We start from the raw sequence: 17,456 nt of genomic DNA, 5'->3' as shown, positions 1-17,456 counted from the left end.
TCTTAAGATCCTATAACACATCTTGCTTTTTAGTCAGATCCAACTTTCGATTCGGAAGGTACCTTAAAATTTTTTTCGCACTACGATTTCTCAAAGATGTCTACACTGATTTTCAAACATTTTGAATCAAATGTAAACGATACAGCTCCTCCGGTGAATTTAACTGACTTCGGCTACACCGATTTTCGAATTCCGGTTACAGTATTGAATCGTTTCTCACAGCTCAATCGTTTTCTCAAATCAGGACAAATCGAATTTCAAAAACAAATATTCGAATTAAGGGATCCCATACAACATTATTGAATTTTATCTAATTCTGAATTCCGATTCTGGAATTACAGGTGATGAGTTCTTAAAAATCAAACCAATTAAGAAGTTGAACCCAAACTATTGTAATTTATTCGTCATATTAATTTATGGTCATACGAATCTTTGTGGGTTATGCTGGTTGCTGAATACAGGCTTTGGAAGTGTAAATAATGGCGAAAAACTCTAAAGTGGAACTTACTCCAACATCTCATGGAATGTTCAATCGATTGTCAAACGCTTAGAATAAAATTCGATCCGATCTACGATTGAAATCTCAAATTGCCGCTTAACACGACGGTCACTGTAACAATGTCATAAGTACTAAAACACCGATGAATATTCATGCAAAAAACACATGCGGGTTGATAAAAAAGGTATCATTTCACTGCTAGGTGGATTAGGCACGGTTTTGAATGACAAACCATTTGTTTTGCACAGATGAAGCGACCAATTCCACTCAAGACTGATTTTAAAAGAGGGCGTATGTGGGGAACGGGTATAACGAGATGAGTTACTCGATTTCATACAACCTGGGTTCGATTCCCAACTTCGAATATAGGGTCCGAAAGTTTTCCTGGCCCAAAGAGGCGTATGACCTAAAAGTTATAACATCTATAATCAAAACAAAAAAAAGCATGCACTTTCTTTAAATCGTAGTTATTCGGAAATTGTAAATTCTACCAAATGGTGTCTGAAATGTGGGTTTGAAATTAAGGTTGAAAATAAATTCAAAAAAAATATATATTAGACGTTTTTTTTTAAATTTTAGTTTTTTGCTTGTTATTCTGATTATTGAAAAGTGCTCGGTTACCAGCACCCTTTCATTTTAAGCTTATAACTTCTGGCTAAGTGCACATTATGCGGGCGAATATACATCAATGGAAAGCTAAAGTCTCTAGCTAACAACTGAGTAAGAAACTAATTTGGTTCATTTTATTGAAAAAACTTCATCAGTTCAGTAAAGTGATAAATTTTGACCATTTCAAAAAAGGTGTTCGGTTACCGGCACCCCAAGGAATTTCACTAAAAATGGAAAATATAGCATAGCTTATGCCATATAAATCTAGTGTTGGGTAGACTGGGTAATACGAGGAAAGTTAGACAGATGTAATTTCAACGGTTTTATTTCCACAAATGACTCATTCGGTGAAAATACTCGAACGATTCGATCGTTTAAGTTTTGTTTTTATAAAGTGTGATTTTTTGCTGGTATCTTTTCTGAAACCTTGTTTTTGGCACGTGAATCGTGTCTTGTGTCATTGCCAAACTTGTTCAGTTTGATCTATAATTTAATCATGAATTGTCGCTTGGTCTATAATTTAATCATGAATTATCGAAAAATTGTGTGCAGCAACGAAGCTCATTTCTGGTTGAAAAGATACGTCAACAAGCAAAAGTGGAGTGAAGACCAGCCAGAACCATTGCAAGAGCTACCAACATTTGCATGAAATCATCCTCAAACAATCAATTATATTGATCGTTTTATCGATACCAATAAATCTTTTATTGTACGAGGTTAAACTTGAGCATACTGAAAACCGGATGAAATTTAAGTTATTCCTTCACGAATTTTCGAACTTTTGATCGAATGCTCTTGATCAAATTCCAGACAAGTGTTGCATCGCATTTTTTGGACGCTTGAGCCCACATTTTTTTTAAACTCCTGCATGTTCCCAGCTGCCTTACCAGTCTTCTTGAAGACCCTCTTCACGATTACCCAGTAACGTTCGATGGGTCGAAGCTGAGGGCAGTTTGGTGGATTGATATTTTTCTCAATGAAATTTATACCCTTTTCCGCAAGCCAATTGAGAGTGGTTGAGGCATAGTGAACCGAAGCTAAATCCGGCCAAAACAGTGGAGATGTACTATGCTTCTTATATAAAGGCAGCAATCTCTTCTGGAGACACTCAGATTGATAGATTTCTGCATTTATAGTTCCGGTAGTGTAAAAAATGGTTGACTTCAAACCATAGGAACATATTGCTTGCCATACCAGTACCTTTCAACCGAATTTCTCCACTTGATTCGACCTGTCCGCATCGCTCACATCCTCCCCAACGACGACAGTAAAGTATTGTGGATCTGGAAAGGGTTTTGAGTCCTTCTTTACATAAGTCTCATCGTCCATCAAAACTCATGCATCCGGACACTGCAAAAGACGCGAATACAATTTCCAGGCCCTTGTTGCTGCTCGCTTCTTCTGTTCTACACTTTGTTTCGAGATTTTCTGTTTCTTGTAGGTCTTCAGGTGATTTCGCCTCTTGATACGCTGGATCATTCCGACACTCGTTCCTGCTTTTTTGGCCAAATCACGTATTGACATTGATTTGTTTTTCATGATTAGGGATACCACTTTCTGGTCCAGTTTCGGGTTGGAAGAACCGGGTTTTCTGCCTCTTCCTGGTAGCTCATCCAAAGAATAGTGTTCCCCTAACTTATTAATGATGGGTTTAACACTAGCATGATGAGTTCCAAACCGCTTCGTCAATTTTCGCATCTGAGCATAAAAAACCATCCCAAATACATGCGTACAACACAAATGTATGTGGATAGCTTATTTTCGATACACTCCTTAAATCTGAACAAAAATACGATTTCCGGTTCCGGAATTTCAGGGTGATAAATATTTACATTTCATTTTCAGGATCAGATTCGGGAGCAAAATCCTTTCAACTAGCCATATAATTCTTGAGTTGTGCTAATCTAATTAGTTGATAGCCAAACAATTTAATTTTGGAAACATCCGATCTAAGTTGCTAATACCTCTAGATATAGAAAATGTCAAAAGCTTTCAAAAAGGAACTTACTTTAATTTCTTAAAGATGGCTTAACAGATTTCCTCAAACTTAGGCTAAAATGGAAGGTCCATTTATCCGGATCCGACTTCTGGTTCAGAAATTACAGAATGAAGAGTATTTGAAATTTCTAAACTAAACTGTCATTTAGAGCAACGTTGCGAGAAACGTATTTTTTCCTAAATTTAACTCAAAACTGTTCGTTTTCGCTTGAGAAAACTGAAACTGACCCAGGGTAGTTTCATCAAACAAACACTTTTCACGAAACTTTGTTGATTTTGCACTTAGCAACGGGGGCTTGAGCAAACCTGATATAAAAACCAGGTTCGAAACTGACTCGATTTTCAGTTCAACAACGTTAAAACTAGGCTCGGAACTAGCTTCAAATTAACGGTTTGACAGCAGTTAGGGTGAAAACTGGGTTAGGTTTGGCATCAAGCGAAAACGACATTAGGTTCAAATGAAAGGCACGGCCTACCTGGCAGCCATTGGCACCAGATGGCTACCAAAATTGCTTCAGTGACGACTGTCAAATCCAATTTGGCAAAACATAGTTGCCTGTATCTTAGTCAGCCGATCGTTTTCATCTTTTCACATTCGCTGAAAATGTCAAAGATTTCGATCGGTCTACCTCAGAAATTCTGGTGGATACGACTGTCTCATTGGCTGAGTATGTCTGGCAGCGGTGAGGCAGCCGGTCACCAGGATTGCTGCCAGCCATATTTTGCCCGCTGGCAACCTTTAGTTAGCCAAGCCTATGCGGGTATGATCTCATAAGCTGCATTTGAATTCAATTTGATTCAAACTTCCGGTCTCGGAATTACAAGGAGAAGTAGGTAAAAGTTTAATACCGTGTATTTTAGATCATAACGAAACCCGAATTTATCAATAGCTTTTCAAAGATAGGTCTCGCTTGTTCTTGCCACAATAAAGACGACCATCCGTCTCCACCATCTATTTTTATGAGAATGCAGTTTAGTAGTTTTGTAATATTTCAACATCATTTCTATCTGAATTCGATAGCAACAATGTCACACACAAAAATGGGAATTTTGTGGGTGACATACGATACGAATTCGTAAAGACCTAACTTGTCAAATGACGGAAAATTCCATTTGTGATTTATGTAGGATTAGAATGAATTTTTTTTTCCAACTGTGCTTCTGTGGCTCAGTCTCAGTATTTTGTAATCCGACGATTCTCTGTTCAAGTCGCTGCAGTCGCTATCAGTTTTTAGTTTTTTTTACTTCATGCCAAAGAATTTCTAGAACAAACAATACTACATGTTCTTCTAATACAAATTTGCGTGAACTGCGACGCTCCATTTATGTATTATATTATAACATGTAAAATTGCAAGGATTTTTTGAACTGTGCAATCCGTATAGTCTAATGAAGCTAAACATCTCAAAATATCAGTCAATTGCGTCGCCAGCCATTGTCTTGTTTGTTACTGTCAGCACATGAAATAAACAAAACATTTTCGAGCATGGGATTCCCGCTGCGGAGCAAAACATCTATTCCGTTTTTCAGCACCGTCACCGCCGATCAGCTCCGATCGTTCTACTAATCTCCCCCACGCCCGACTCTACCTTGAATTTCCATCCGAACATAACAAATCATTTTCATCAACGGACACCCCGCCCAAAACGTGGGTGGCGTTTTCGCAGTGAACTTGGGTCGATTCCAGATATTTTTATTTCAGTCCTACCAACTGCAGCGGTCCGTCGCTTTTACTTGACATGGCACGCTGAGAATATTTTTCACACCTTACCGACCCCCTTCCACCTACCTACCATCGTCGGTCTGATTTAGAGGGCAACTGTCACACTTGACCGTCATTTTGTGTTGAACATGGCGACCGCGTGGCGGTAGTTCGTTACTGATTGATGAGCATTGATAGTTGGCCTTAAGGTTTTAGAAACGGGGCCGATTTGGAGTTGTTTCTATTAAGGCAAAATAGTGAAATGAGAAAATCTTTCGATGAATCCTATGTTTGCACGATAAAGCTCCAACCAACTATAAATTCTGCATACACAAACTCAACAGTCAATTTCAAACGATTTCTTAGTATTTTATGGGCGGATATCTAAATTTACCCGTCATAGTCAACGAAATATTGGTTCAATCTTCAGCGAATACGAAGTATTATCTTTACCGTATATTCCAAGTAAAGCAAGAATTTTCACGCTCATTTATCAGCAGTTTAAAAGTATATGGTACTTTTGATTTTCTTATTATTTTTTTAAGAAACTTTTATTTTATGAGACACATTCATTGAAAAGAACTCATCATAGTAGACTTGTGTTTAATTCTCACATTTTTTTTTTGCAGGAACTCTCCCAGACCCTCAACGACGATAAAAGCCTATCAGAGCACCTCAAGCTACCAATCCAACGTATCAACGACTATAAATTATTATTCAAGGTAAGTAGCTGTACAAATAAACAGACGCTTCGAGACATTAGGTTAACAGTCACACAATGAATCATCACAGTACACAGGTTTTAATTCTGCAAACACAATTTTTTGTATCATATTATGTATTTTCATGCAATACACTTTACTACCAATTCAGCAATTAAAGCAGACTATTTTCACCAAAGTTTTTTTGTTTAAGCGAGCCCACTTGTTGAAAATACCTCAGCGTATGATACTAACAAATATAGTTCACTCACCTTATTTCGTTATTATTGGAACTCGTTGTTACCCTTGTCCTTGCGGGGACAGTTTTCTGTTTCGATTAGCTTCGAAGCTTTGACTTTAAGGCCATTCACCTCTTCGGGCCAGAAAAACCTTCTTACCCTATGTGCGGGGTTGGAAATCGAACCCAGGTGGGCTGCGTGAATGGCATCGACTTACCCATCACGCATTCTAATTGCTATCCAGCGAATGAAGGGGGATTATTGGTTCACTATTCATGCTTTTTTCCATTGGTTTAGCGTGGGAGTAGAAGATGCAGTTCGGTAAAATTTCATTATATAATGAAAATTATTTGATGAAATAAAAATTTATGGCCATTCACTGTCAGTATACCTTATGATCAAAAAAGAACCGGAATTTTATTAAAAAACGCAAAATTTCAATTTTTAATAAATGCCAACGCTTGATCCAATTTTCCATACAAGTTTCATAGGCCGCCGAAGGTATGGCCTTTAGTTCACGCAGCGAATTTTTTTTTATGGTCTCTATGGTCTCAAAACGCGTTCCCCGCAATGGCAATTTGAGTCTGGGAAGAGGAAAAAGTCACACGGGGCCATATCTGAAGAGTACGGTGCTTGATTGATGATATTGGTTGAGTTTTTGGCCAAAAACTGCGATACAACCAACGCTGTGTGAGCCGGCGCATAGAATGAAATTCAACTTTTTTGGCACCACCCGAGAAGCGACGCGTTTCAAACCCAAAACATCAGTTAAAATGTGTTCGGCTGATCCATAAGAGATGCTCAACAACAAAGCAATCTCTCTAATCGGTACAGAACGATTTTGCAACACGATTTGCTTCGCCGATTCAATGTTTTCTTCAGTAACAGATGTTGTTGGGCGGCCAGGGATCTCATCATGATCCAAACTTGTACGACCACCTTTGAAGCGTTTATACCACTCGTATGCCTGTGTTTTTCCTAGACACGATTCACCAAAGGCCTTATCTAGCATTTTCAACGTTTCGGAACGTTTAAATCCATTTGCAACACTGAATTTGATGCACGCACGTTGTTCTAAATTTTTATCCGTTATAAAAATCGCCCCACGAAAATTTTTCAACTTCTTTGTATAGACGCCAAACAAAAACTAATCGTACGATATGCGTCAAAATTTGAAAGAATGTGTATAAAAGTGTTGCCAACGTTGAGAGAATAAAAGTTTACCGATTGGACAAGCGCGGGAATTTTAAAATGAAAATTCCGGGTCTTTTTTTATCATAAGGTATACCTTCTCATTCATTTGACTTTCGTTACCATACTCAAATGAAGCTCCCCACACTAATCGTCAGTTGAATAACCGTGCCTAGTCATTTGAAGTTTGCTTGGTCAGTTTCAAGTGCCAAAAAATCTACCTGCTTCATTGTCTCAGCTGTTGGTAGTGAGCATGTTTGAATGAATCAACCTAAACTCGATGACAGAACTATAAATAAAGGGTGACGATTCTCAGTTTGCGACTATCACCAGCGAGGTTAAATCTTTTTCTACTCTTTCGACTGCTTCAAATGTGTTCTAAATTATTGAAAATGAAAACTGAAAGAAGAAACAGTTATTTTATATATATTCTGTAGTTGATAGTTTAGCATGACATGAAATTCATTGAAATACTGATAGCAACTTCAAGCAAGAATCATTGGATCGCAAAGCACACCTGTTAATCGACTGATCCACAGAAACATACATCTGCTTGGCAGGTAAAAGATGCATTGAATTCATACATTCGCACTTGCTAGCAGAATGCAAGTTGCGTTCGAAAGCATAAAGTAGCAAATGAGATTTTCCGTCAGTTGACAAATTAGAACTGCGTGAATTACAGGGATTAGGTCACCTGTAAAATTCAAATTTTTTTGATGTGCAATTTAAATGCATACATAAACCTCTTTTGAAAGACGCTCGCTCATTCAATTGAAAGAGATATTTTGTTCTTTCGAGGAATCAACTGACGATGGTTAAACTGATTTCGATTGACAGAAAAACAAGTGACGAAATAATTGCTGCCCATTCGGTACGTCAGCGAACATTGTATATGTTAGTGTGGAGTTTACTGCTTCAGAGTGATCGTCAGTGTGTGCCACATTCGGTTTCAATTGTCTGGAATGAAATTTTATTGCACTGAGAAGAAGTTGTACAGTTTCTCGCATGATTTACCATAGTAAACTGCTCTCTAACCAAATGTACATGTGGCTAGATACCTGTCGTAGATGACCAACGAACAACCAACATTGTACTCTAAACTAAAATTAGATAAGAAGGTATAGACTTTCTTGAGTGCACGCGTGATAAGCGTACGCCATTCAGAATATCGGGAATTTTTTTCCATACTTCCTTTCTGATGGAAAGTATATCTCTGTATTAGGACCAGTGTTGGTGATTGCCGAAAATTTCACAGAAGCTGCTATATTGCTATCTATATTGTATACAACATTTTCAATCCGGTAGAAGATGCTACAAGAACTCGAGTCTCTCTATGCATGAACCGCGAGAGAGTTGTTCTACATTCCTTCGCTCCACTTCATACTCTGAGTATTTCTCGGCCCTTAAAAAAATTACAGTCTGATAATGATCGTTGCTGTGTGGAATTTCCCAAGAGAGAATCGCAAGTTGACAATTATCGCAGAAAATCGAATCGATGATTCAACTCGATGATTCTCATACTAGGTTGCAATATTTCAAAACCCTTGTGTGGAGCATTCACATACATTTTCATAGACACAACTTATACAAAGATTATACGCACATAGTTAGAATAAGCGGCAATAGTAAAATGATTCTATCGCAATTATCAACTGCCTGTATAGAATCGGATCGCGAAACGAGAATAAGCGACCGTTTGTTGCTTCAGAGAAGATCCCCACAGCGGCGTGCCAACCTTTGATTCTCAGAAATGTCGTCGAGAGAAATTCGCTCTCGCACTGGTGTCGATTCTATGTTAAATGAGCCATGGCGGGTTTTTGTTGTTGCGATGATTTCTAACTCTTCTTTGATGGCACTGATTCAATCGTTGAAGAGTTGCCAGCGAACGTTCTTTGATACGATAAAAGCCATCCTTGATTAGGACTAGGTTTTTCAAATGGTTTCATAGGTTCTAAAGGAGGAACATGTACACTTCTAAAGAACGATCCTTCGTGAACACTAGAATGTAGAATGATGTTCTCGTACTTCACATAACCCGGGATGGCGGTTCAATACACAGCAAGCTGGTCTTACTAGCTTGGAAGGATTCTAAGTGTCAATAGGACCAGCCATGCAATGATTCTGTACGCTAGAAATGTAATACCAAGGCTTTGCTTTGTACTTCACATAGTGCATATTGTTGTTGTTAGTGAAGTCAGTTGCCTTGATCTTCTTTAAGAATTAAAAGTGTATAATACTATTCGTTTAATTCAATTGAAGCGCATAAACGTTCTTGAGATCGAGATGCATTTGCTCCTGAAATGAAACTACAACTTTATGTCAAATGACCTTTATGCCAATTGACCGTATGCCAAATAACGATTGGCGAAACGGGGTGTAACTGTTATACCAGTCATACACAGTACACGGTACCATCATACACCTGGTAAAACTCTACATTTTTTGTTTGCTTTTTCCATATTGGCTTTGGCAGTTTAACCAAAATATTAAGATCGACTAGATGGTCATTATTTCATATTCATGCTCAAACGCAATCATGAAAATTTGGTGCTTCAAAAGGATAGTAACCCCGAACACCGCAGTTGCCCATCGGAGGCGTAGAAAGAGGATCTAACAAGAGATTTTTTTTTGGATGCAAAACTAAAGATTTTTTTTTTGGATGTCGGATATCTCAGAAATGCATGAAACGTCCAGATCTGGTGCAACCTAAAAAAAAAAATTTTTGAAAAAAACCGACTTAGGAACTTCCGAAATCGAAAGATATTTTTGTCGTGAATACGAATTACTTAACTATGGGGCACCATTTCAAAATTTATTTTTTTAGAGTTTTTGATCGTGAATATTTCTTGTTGTATCTAACGTATCAACATAGTTTTTGATAAATGCCATCGGAAATAGGATCAGCAATTTCTGATAACATTTTCTGTTGTATGAGATAATCACAAATAATTCAAAATTTTTCTAAAATATTCGGTGCAAGGATTATTAAAGAATGACGCCTTTCTCATTCCTGTGTAGGTATAAAAGGTTAACTGGTAAAATAAATAATATAAGAAAGGTTAACACTTGATATATTTCGTTCATTCTAGCCTGCACAGTTGACTGAGCAGGAAGTGAAGCAAGTGCATCATTCCAGTTGGTTCAGGTCCAGAGCTTAGTTCCATTTCTAGTATCAAGGATTCAGTTCAACTTTGAATCAATTACGGGACGTTTGAGAGCCGGTCTCGCTTCAAACAAGAGCGATTGCGTCATCCTGCTGCTGGTCGTTTGCATTGGAGCAAAATGGGGTTCATTATACAAAATCAACCCTTTCAATTGATGCTTCATTCATTCTTGCCTACGTAGTTGACTCGTTTAGTCCAGATCAGAATCTAATTGTAGAGTTTAGTACTGTAACTCAGTTTCAGAATTCAACACCTCATATTTTTTTCATTCTCAGATACCAGATCTTAAATTTGGTCCCAAGCCCAGAATCCAAAGCCAGAAACAAGTACCATAATTCTGGAACTGAAACCCAATTCCAGAACATGATTCTAAGCCGGGATTTTGGAACCGAATTCTGGATCTGAGATAAGGATTGGTTCGAGACCTGGACTTTAAATCTGAATTTTGAAACTGAACTCTGGAACTGAAATAGTGGTTCAGATTCTGAACCCGAGATTCTGGATCTTTAGATCGAAATCCAGGAACAGAACTCAGATCCAAAATTAAATTGTATTTCATTAATTTTAGTTCTACACTGCATTTCAGAGTCCAAGTTCAGAGTTTTAGACTAGGATACAAGTCTAGAATTTGGTCACTAATTTGTCACTTGAGCGTTAGTAGAATAATTTCACTGGAATAATATTTTAACACAATTCTATTCTACTATGTATAGTAGAATTGAATGGTGTTTAAATGCTATTCTACTAGAATTATGTTCCAAAGTTCAGTTCTACAATTCTAGAAATGTATTCTAAATCCGATTTTGAAAACGAAATCCTGGATCGGAATCCTGTAACTAAAATTCAGCTGCGAATCAGAATCCAGGTCCAGAGTTCAGTGCTAGGATTCAAGTTTAAAATTCAGAATTCTAGCATTCTGATCAAAAATTCGGTTCCTGAACTCCAGTTAATGAATTCAGAATCTTTAACGTCAAAGAAACTGAACGATCCATTTTATTCGTATTCACGTCATCCAGTTATGTCTCTGACATTACCCACCCGCCTTTATTTTATTTCAAATGTCTTAGAAATGCATGCAAAGTCGAGATCTGGTGTAATCTAAGAACATTTTTTTAATCGAATATTTTCTAAGTGTCAGAGCGTTGATTTAAAAAAATCGGGATAACTCCTGATCTCGCGTAACTTTGGAAATCGAAAGCCGCATAAAAAAGACCCCAGTGTATTACCATTATGATATGCATTTCAAATACATTTGAAACACTCGCGAGGCGACAAAAAAACACACAGAACGGCAGTTGCCTTTAATATGCCTACTACTTGTTTTTTTTTTGGAAAGTAAATAAAATTTCTTTATATATTTCAGATATATTCATTTTTAAGTTCATCGAAACGTTTCCCGTTGCAACGCTTCAGTACCAATACAATGCTATCACATTTTCCGACTCAATGTCGCGTTGAATGTTGGCAACTCTTTCCATATACTATGAGTCATTGCAGAAGCAAGGCCTACTGAATTGCCTCTGATTGTTTTTCACTTAACCACTCTAGCAAAAAATTAGAACAAAACAAGGGATGGTTTAGACATTGTCAGGAAAGTCTAAAATTTTCTAATTTTTTTGGATCATATATTTCTTGCATTAAAAACACTTTAAAATTTTGAAACTTATTTTCTTATACAATGGGCCGTATAAATAAAATGTAGTAAAGTCTGTTGTTTGTAGTATCTTTTCAGAAACAAAGTCCACAGTTTAAAACTCGTTTGATATGAATGAAAAAAAAAACAAATTCGAACATGTAGTTAATGCTACCTTAGAATTTGAGCATTTATTGCATGCCGAATCGACTCGGAACCGGAAAAGCTGGAATAAGTATGCACAAAGCAAGAAACGTACTTACTACGGCAAAAATGCCACTTTATTTAATTTTTCTACCTCACTTTATTAGCAAATCCACGAGTAGCAAACACACATCTGAAGCTACCTACCGAAAAATTGTAGTAAATACTACATGTTTGAAAGTTGTTGTGTAGTAAAGTCTCTGATTTTGACAGGAACGTGATCCACATGTAGCATTTACTACCGAAATTCAAGCATGCTACGTTTTAATCATACGGCCTAATATCTTTCAACCATGCGTCTCCATTCAAGTTCTATTAGAAGCAAACTCATGTTTTAGAACTAAACACCATGCGTTTCTTTCTAATAGCGCTTCGATAGAAACGCATGATTTATTGTTAATTTGTGTAGATATTATAAATATTGTGGTCGTCAACATTTAAAAAATATATGCTATCGAAGCACTTCAACGTGTATAAAAATTATTTATTTGTTACTAATAAATTCAGAATGGTACTAAAATCGGAAGTGGGAAAAAATATGTTTCAAATTTAATGCAAGAAATACATCCCAATACCTAAAACAAGCCTGATTTTTTTTTCAAATTTTCCAATGAACCGGTTACTTAAAAAAATCAAATAAAATGATAATCAAAAAGGTTGTCATTTTGGCACAATTGTCTTCAGTGCAAGTTCTTTCAAATGTGGTGAAACAATATTAATTTTCTTTGAAGGCAGATTTCACATGCTTACCCGGCTATAGCCTTCACATTTTTAACGTAGAACTGCGTCTTTGTTTTTTTTAATAGGGGTGCGAATTCATAATAAGGAAAATAAAACCATGTAAACAGTGGTCAGGTTTTGAACATCTACGGCTCAACCAATTTTAAACAAATTTTCGATATCATTTCACGCAACGATTCTAGTAGATAAAACTGTACATTTTTAAGATTGGTTGAATTAAAATTATTATCGAAAAATGTCTAATTTCCCCTTTTTCATGCAATTATGATGGTTTCTACTAACAGATACGACAGTTTGGTATACATAAGTTCAGGGTTATCAAGAGATTTCTGGCCTTCAATGAGTGTGTTCGCATCCTTTATTGTACGAGGTTAAACTTAAACATAATGAAAACCGGATGAAATTTCAGTTATTCCTTTACGAATTTTCGAACTTTTGATCGAACGCTCTTTATCAAGTTCCGGACAAGTGTTGCAACGCATTTTTTGAACGCTTGAGCCCAAATTGTTTTGAATTCCTGCATGTTCCCAATTGCCTCACCAGTCTTCTTGAAGACCCTCTTCACTATTGCTCAGTAACGTTCAATGGGTCGAAGCTGAGGGCAATTTGGCTGATTGATACTTTTCTCAACGAAATTTATACCCTTTTCCACAATCCAATTGAGAGTGGTTTTGGCATAGTGAGCCGACGCTAAATCCGGCCAAAACAGTGGAGGTGTACTATGCTTCTTATATAAAGGCTTATATATTGAGTCCTCCTTCACATAAGTCTCATCGTCCATCAAAAAGCACGCAACCGGACACTGTTAAAGACGCGAATACAATTTCCAGGCCCTTGTTACTGCTCGCTTCGTCTGTTCTCACTTTGTTTCGAGATTTTCTGCTTCTTGTAGATCTTCAGGTGATTTCGCCTCTTGATACGCAGGATTATTCCGACACTCATACCTGGTTTTTTCCAAATCACAAATTGACTTTGATTTGTTCTTCATGATTAGAGATACCACTTTCTGGTTAAGTTTAGGGTTGGAAGAAGCGGATTTTCTGCCTCTTCCTGGTAGTTCATCTAAAGAATAGTGTTCGCCAAACTTATTTATGATGGTTTTAACACTGACGTGATGAACTCCAAACCGCTTCGCCAATTTTCGCTTAGTCCCTGTGTCCAGAACCTTAATTTTCACTTCCTTTCCAATACGCGACATTTTGAAAACGCAGAATTTCAACCGCACAAACAAGTAAACAAACGAAAGCTGACAGCCAAACGCACAACATGCTGTGATCTGAACATAAAAAAACCATCACAAATACATGCGTACAACACAAATGTATGTGGATAGCTTATTTTCGATACACTCCTTAGAGTGTGTGCGTGTTGATTGGATGACAGTTTCACTCAGAGCAATTTTTTTGGGTTCTAAAGTACATTTATGACACATTTGTTGTGTGCTATTTGATTTATTGTTTCCTAGATTAAGTGTAATTTGAATTAAACAAAATTTCATGGCCGCCGTTATTATGTTCTTATCATATAAATTTCGAAAGGCAAAAACAAGGAAATATGATGGACTTTAATGATTCAACGTACGTATGCACAAGTTTTGACGCCACGAAATAGTTTTACACAAAAATGACGATGAATCACAAAACATAATTTTCATAAATCATGGATACTTTCACAAAGACCGCATTATAAGTTATAAACGCGTAATTAAAATCTCATATATTCTTACTGATTGCATTCAAAGCAGGCATGACACTGGTTTCAAAATTTTCTTGAATTCGAAATCATTTCGAAGAAGATTTAACGCAGGTTTATACTGATTCTTCACTTTGCTTTAAAAGAATGGTCCACTTGGCAGGGATATGCTCTTATAGTGGTTTTCAGTAGGCTTTCATGGAGTTTGAAGTTTTAATGCAAGATTTATTATGTTGCATTGAAGGCAGCTGCAAGTATTTATTATAAGAAAAATGTTACTTGGGAAAAGTGCTGTTTCTTCGAATACGAGAAAAATGAAGGATGACTTCGATCATGGAGTGCTGGGTGAATGTGATCATCACCTTTTATCAACAACCACAACAAGCTGAACGGATCAAAATTCTCAAAAAAATATTTACGAAAAAAGGTTCACATCAACATATTCAAAAATATGTTTAAATGGAACCCAAAAAAATTGCCGCCTAAATGTTCAAAACAAATGTTAACAGTTATATCGACACTAGTTGGGTAGTTCTACGTCAAGAGCTCGAACAATTCCATAAGGCTGTCCTTTGAAGTTTAATTTTCCGAGATTGTAATATCTATTGCTGAGTTATGGTATGTTGAATCGGATTATTTGTTAAATTTGCTACGATCTTAAATTACCTTTTTCAGGCTTCATTGTCGTTATGGTTACAAACACTTTTGCGTGATTCTCACTACTAGACTTGAGAAAGAAACACCTAGTAAAAATGGGCACAGATCATTAAAATATCCCATCATATTCCTTATGTTGGACAGAGTGTATTTTCCAACGTTCCGAAAATATCAAAACAACAGTAAGGATTCAACGAATAATTAAACAACATGTCTAGCTGGCAACCATCCCATCAATTAACCACGTGTTTAGAAAAAAAAAAGTTGTTCACCTTATGCGTCACAATGTTTTCTCGAGACGTTATGAACGTGGGTGTGTCATGAGAAAAAAAAAGAAAATTCAAAGCAAACAGAACATCATAAACACACCTGAGAATAACGGTTCGGATATCGCAAAATGCCATCACGAATTATTTTAAGAGATTTTTTTGCATAACTTTAAGCTTGTGACTCATAGCAAATGAAAATGGGATGTTTGAAAACGAAAGTGTGAATATTTATTGTAAAACAAATATGTAGAGTCGATGGAAATATGAAACTAAACATTTGAATCTCAGTATCGATTAACTGATGAGTGAAGTATAAACGTAACTTCGCTTTTCTAGTGATTCACGTTGAATTCAGACAACAAACAAGCTGTAGAGGATCGATCCATTGACCATTACTTTTAAACCATCGCCTACTTTGACTGACATTTAAATGAATTTATGCAATTTTCTCAATCCCAGTAGCGCGAAATCGTTTTCTGTTCGACATCGGAATGGATAGTAAAAATTTATCGATCCATGAACCACGATACAAGTCGGTTGTTCCCGCTTGGATAGAACAGATTCTTCTACGTAATAACCATACGTCCCATTTGCCATGATGTTAAAAATAGCTTGCACTGTTTACAATTCGACCCCTGCAGCAAAACCGGCCGAACGATTGGCCAGCTCTACGTTGGCTGCACTATACAGGGCGGGCAGGAACAATTTGGGTTTGGGATATTTTTAACCGTTGTCTCGGTAGTAGATGGCACGTTGACAATGCTATGAAATAGGTTATGAAATCTATTCAATTTCATTCAAGCACCACGCGAGAAACTGCATCCAAGGGAGTTGGTCAAAGGAGAATAGCACAAAACAGGTGTTTCTCGTGATCGTTATTTTGGCATAAATTTGCACGTTTGGTACGCGAAACCAGTGTTGTGCAATTTCTCTATTATATTCCAATACTGAATGACCAATCAATTTCTTTAACGTTCAATTTGTAAGAAATTGTTTACAAATATTAGTGTTCGGACAAAATGACGTTAATTTTCTTTGCTTGACCACCCAACGGCTGTATGAAGAAAAATAGACGCGTAACTTAGTAAGCGTTGCTTTCCTGTCTGAGCGATGATGGAATGCTTCTCACTCATTGGACATTTTTACCGACGACACGACCAGGCACTCCGAAGAAAAATTGGAATAAAATGTGTCTGTGAGTGATTTTCCGTCAGTTACCACAAATATAGCGACCCCTTGATATTGATAAAATTAATATTTTTAGGCAACACTGTTCTGGTTGCTATGCGTTATTTGTCAAGACACCGCAATTATAGAAATAAACAAACAAATAGGAAAAGTATCCCGATCCATTGTCAGTATCCACGAAAATGCAGTCATATATTTCCAAATCTGTTGCAACACAAAACGAAACTGAATTTTCAATCATGTATATTTGCTAATAATCAAGTAAAATTACTGTTTCTAGAACTCGAAAAAAAGGTGGAGCAGGATGTTTATTTCGTCTATTATGCATTCAATTAAGACCAAAAATATTATTTCGTAACACTAGAAGAACCCTCACAGAAGTTTAAATCAATGGAAAAAGAACGATAATGAAATTCCTGCGTTCTGTGATGTCGATTTGAAACACCATTATTAAATTTAAGCTATTTTCAAAGATCCTTTATACATTGAGTCAGTAACGAAAAAATGCATTTATTTATGTTTTTTCTCTGCTAAATCATGCTAAAAAACTTGATTGTTATTCATGAAGATTTTTATTGAAGAGGCGTTTCAAGTCTTCTCAAGAGAATTTTACAAGAATTATCCAGATGTCATACTAAAACTATTCTAGGGTTAGCAATAATCATAAAACAAAAGTTTGTCTCAATGGCGTGAAAAAATAGTAATACTGACGATACGATCTACTTATAGGAAAGTCTTAGTCGCATAATTTGAATATATTATGAAAACTATGTAATAGTTACAATACATTATTGAATGTTTCTAATGAAGATGGTGTGAGATGCCGATGTAGTTGTTTGGTAACTGCTATGCTATCAAATTTCCGGTGCATACAATTACTGGTAGTGCAAATAAAATGATATATATCGGTATCGCAAAAACATAGCGCTTCACTTAACTTTTAAGGGCCGACTCTTGTTCTTAGGTACA

At 36.6% G+C, this 17,456-nt stretch overlaps 1 protein-coding gene across 8 annotated transcripts in view; it reads left to right on the top strand.

Annotated features, from left to right (window-relative positions):
* LOC131438700 (obscurin) overlaps window positions 1-17,456 on the top strand; it is a 153,290-nt gene that overhangs the window by 87,845 nt on the left and 47,989 nt on the right. For all 8 annotated transcript variants that reach the window (XM_058608881.1, XM_058608877.1, XM_058608879.1 and 5 more), the window contains one exon: window positions 5,438-5,530. In XM_058608881.1, the coding sequence (XP_058464864.1) occupies window positions 5,438-5,530 (93 nt within the window). The remainder of the gene's footprint in view (window positions 1-5,437; window positions 5,531-17,456) is intronic.

This window comes from Malaya genurostris, chromosome 3 (assembly GCF_030247185.1).
Source record: "Malaya genurostris strain Urasoe2022 chromosome 3, Malgen_1.1, whole genome shotgun sequence".
NCBI classification, from domain to species: Eukaryota; Metazoa; Arthropoda; class Insecta; order Diptera; family Culicidae; genus Malaya; species Malaya genurostris.
This window is presented reverse-complemented; position numbering and strand designations above follow the sequence as displayed.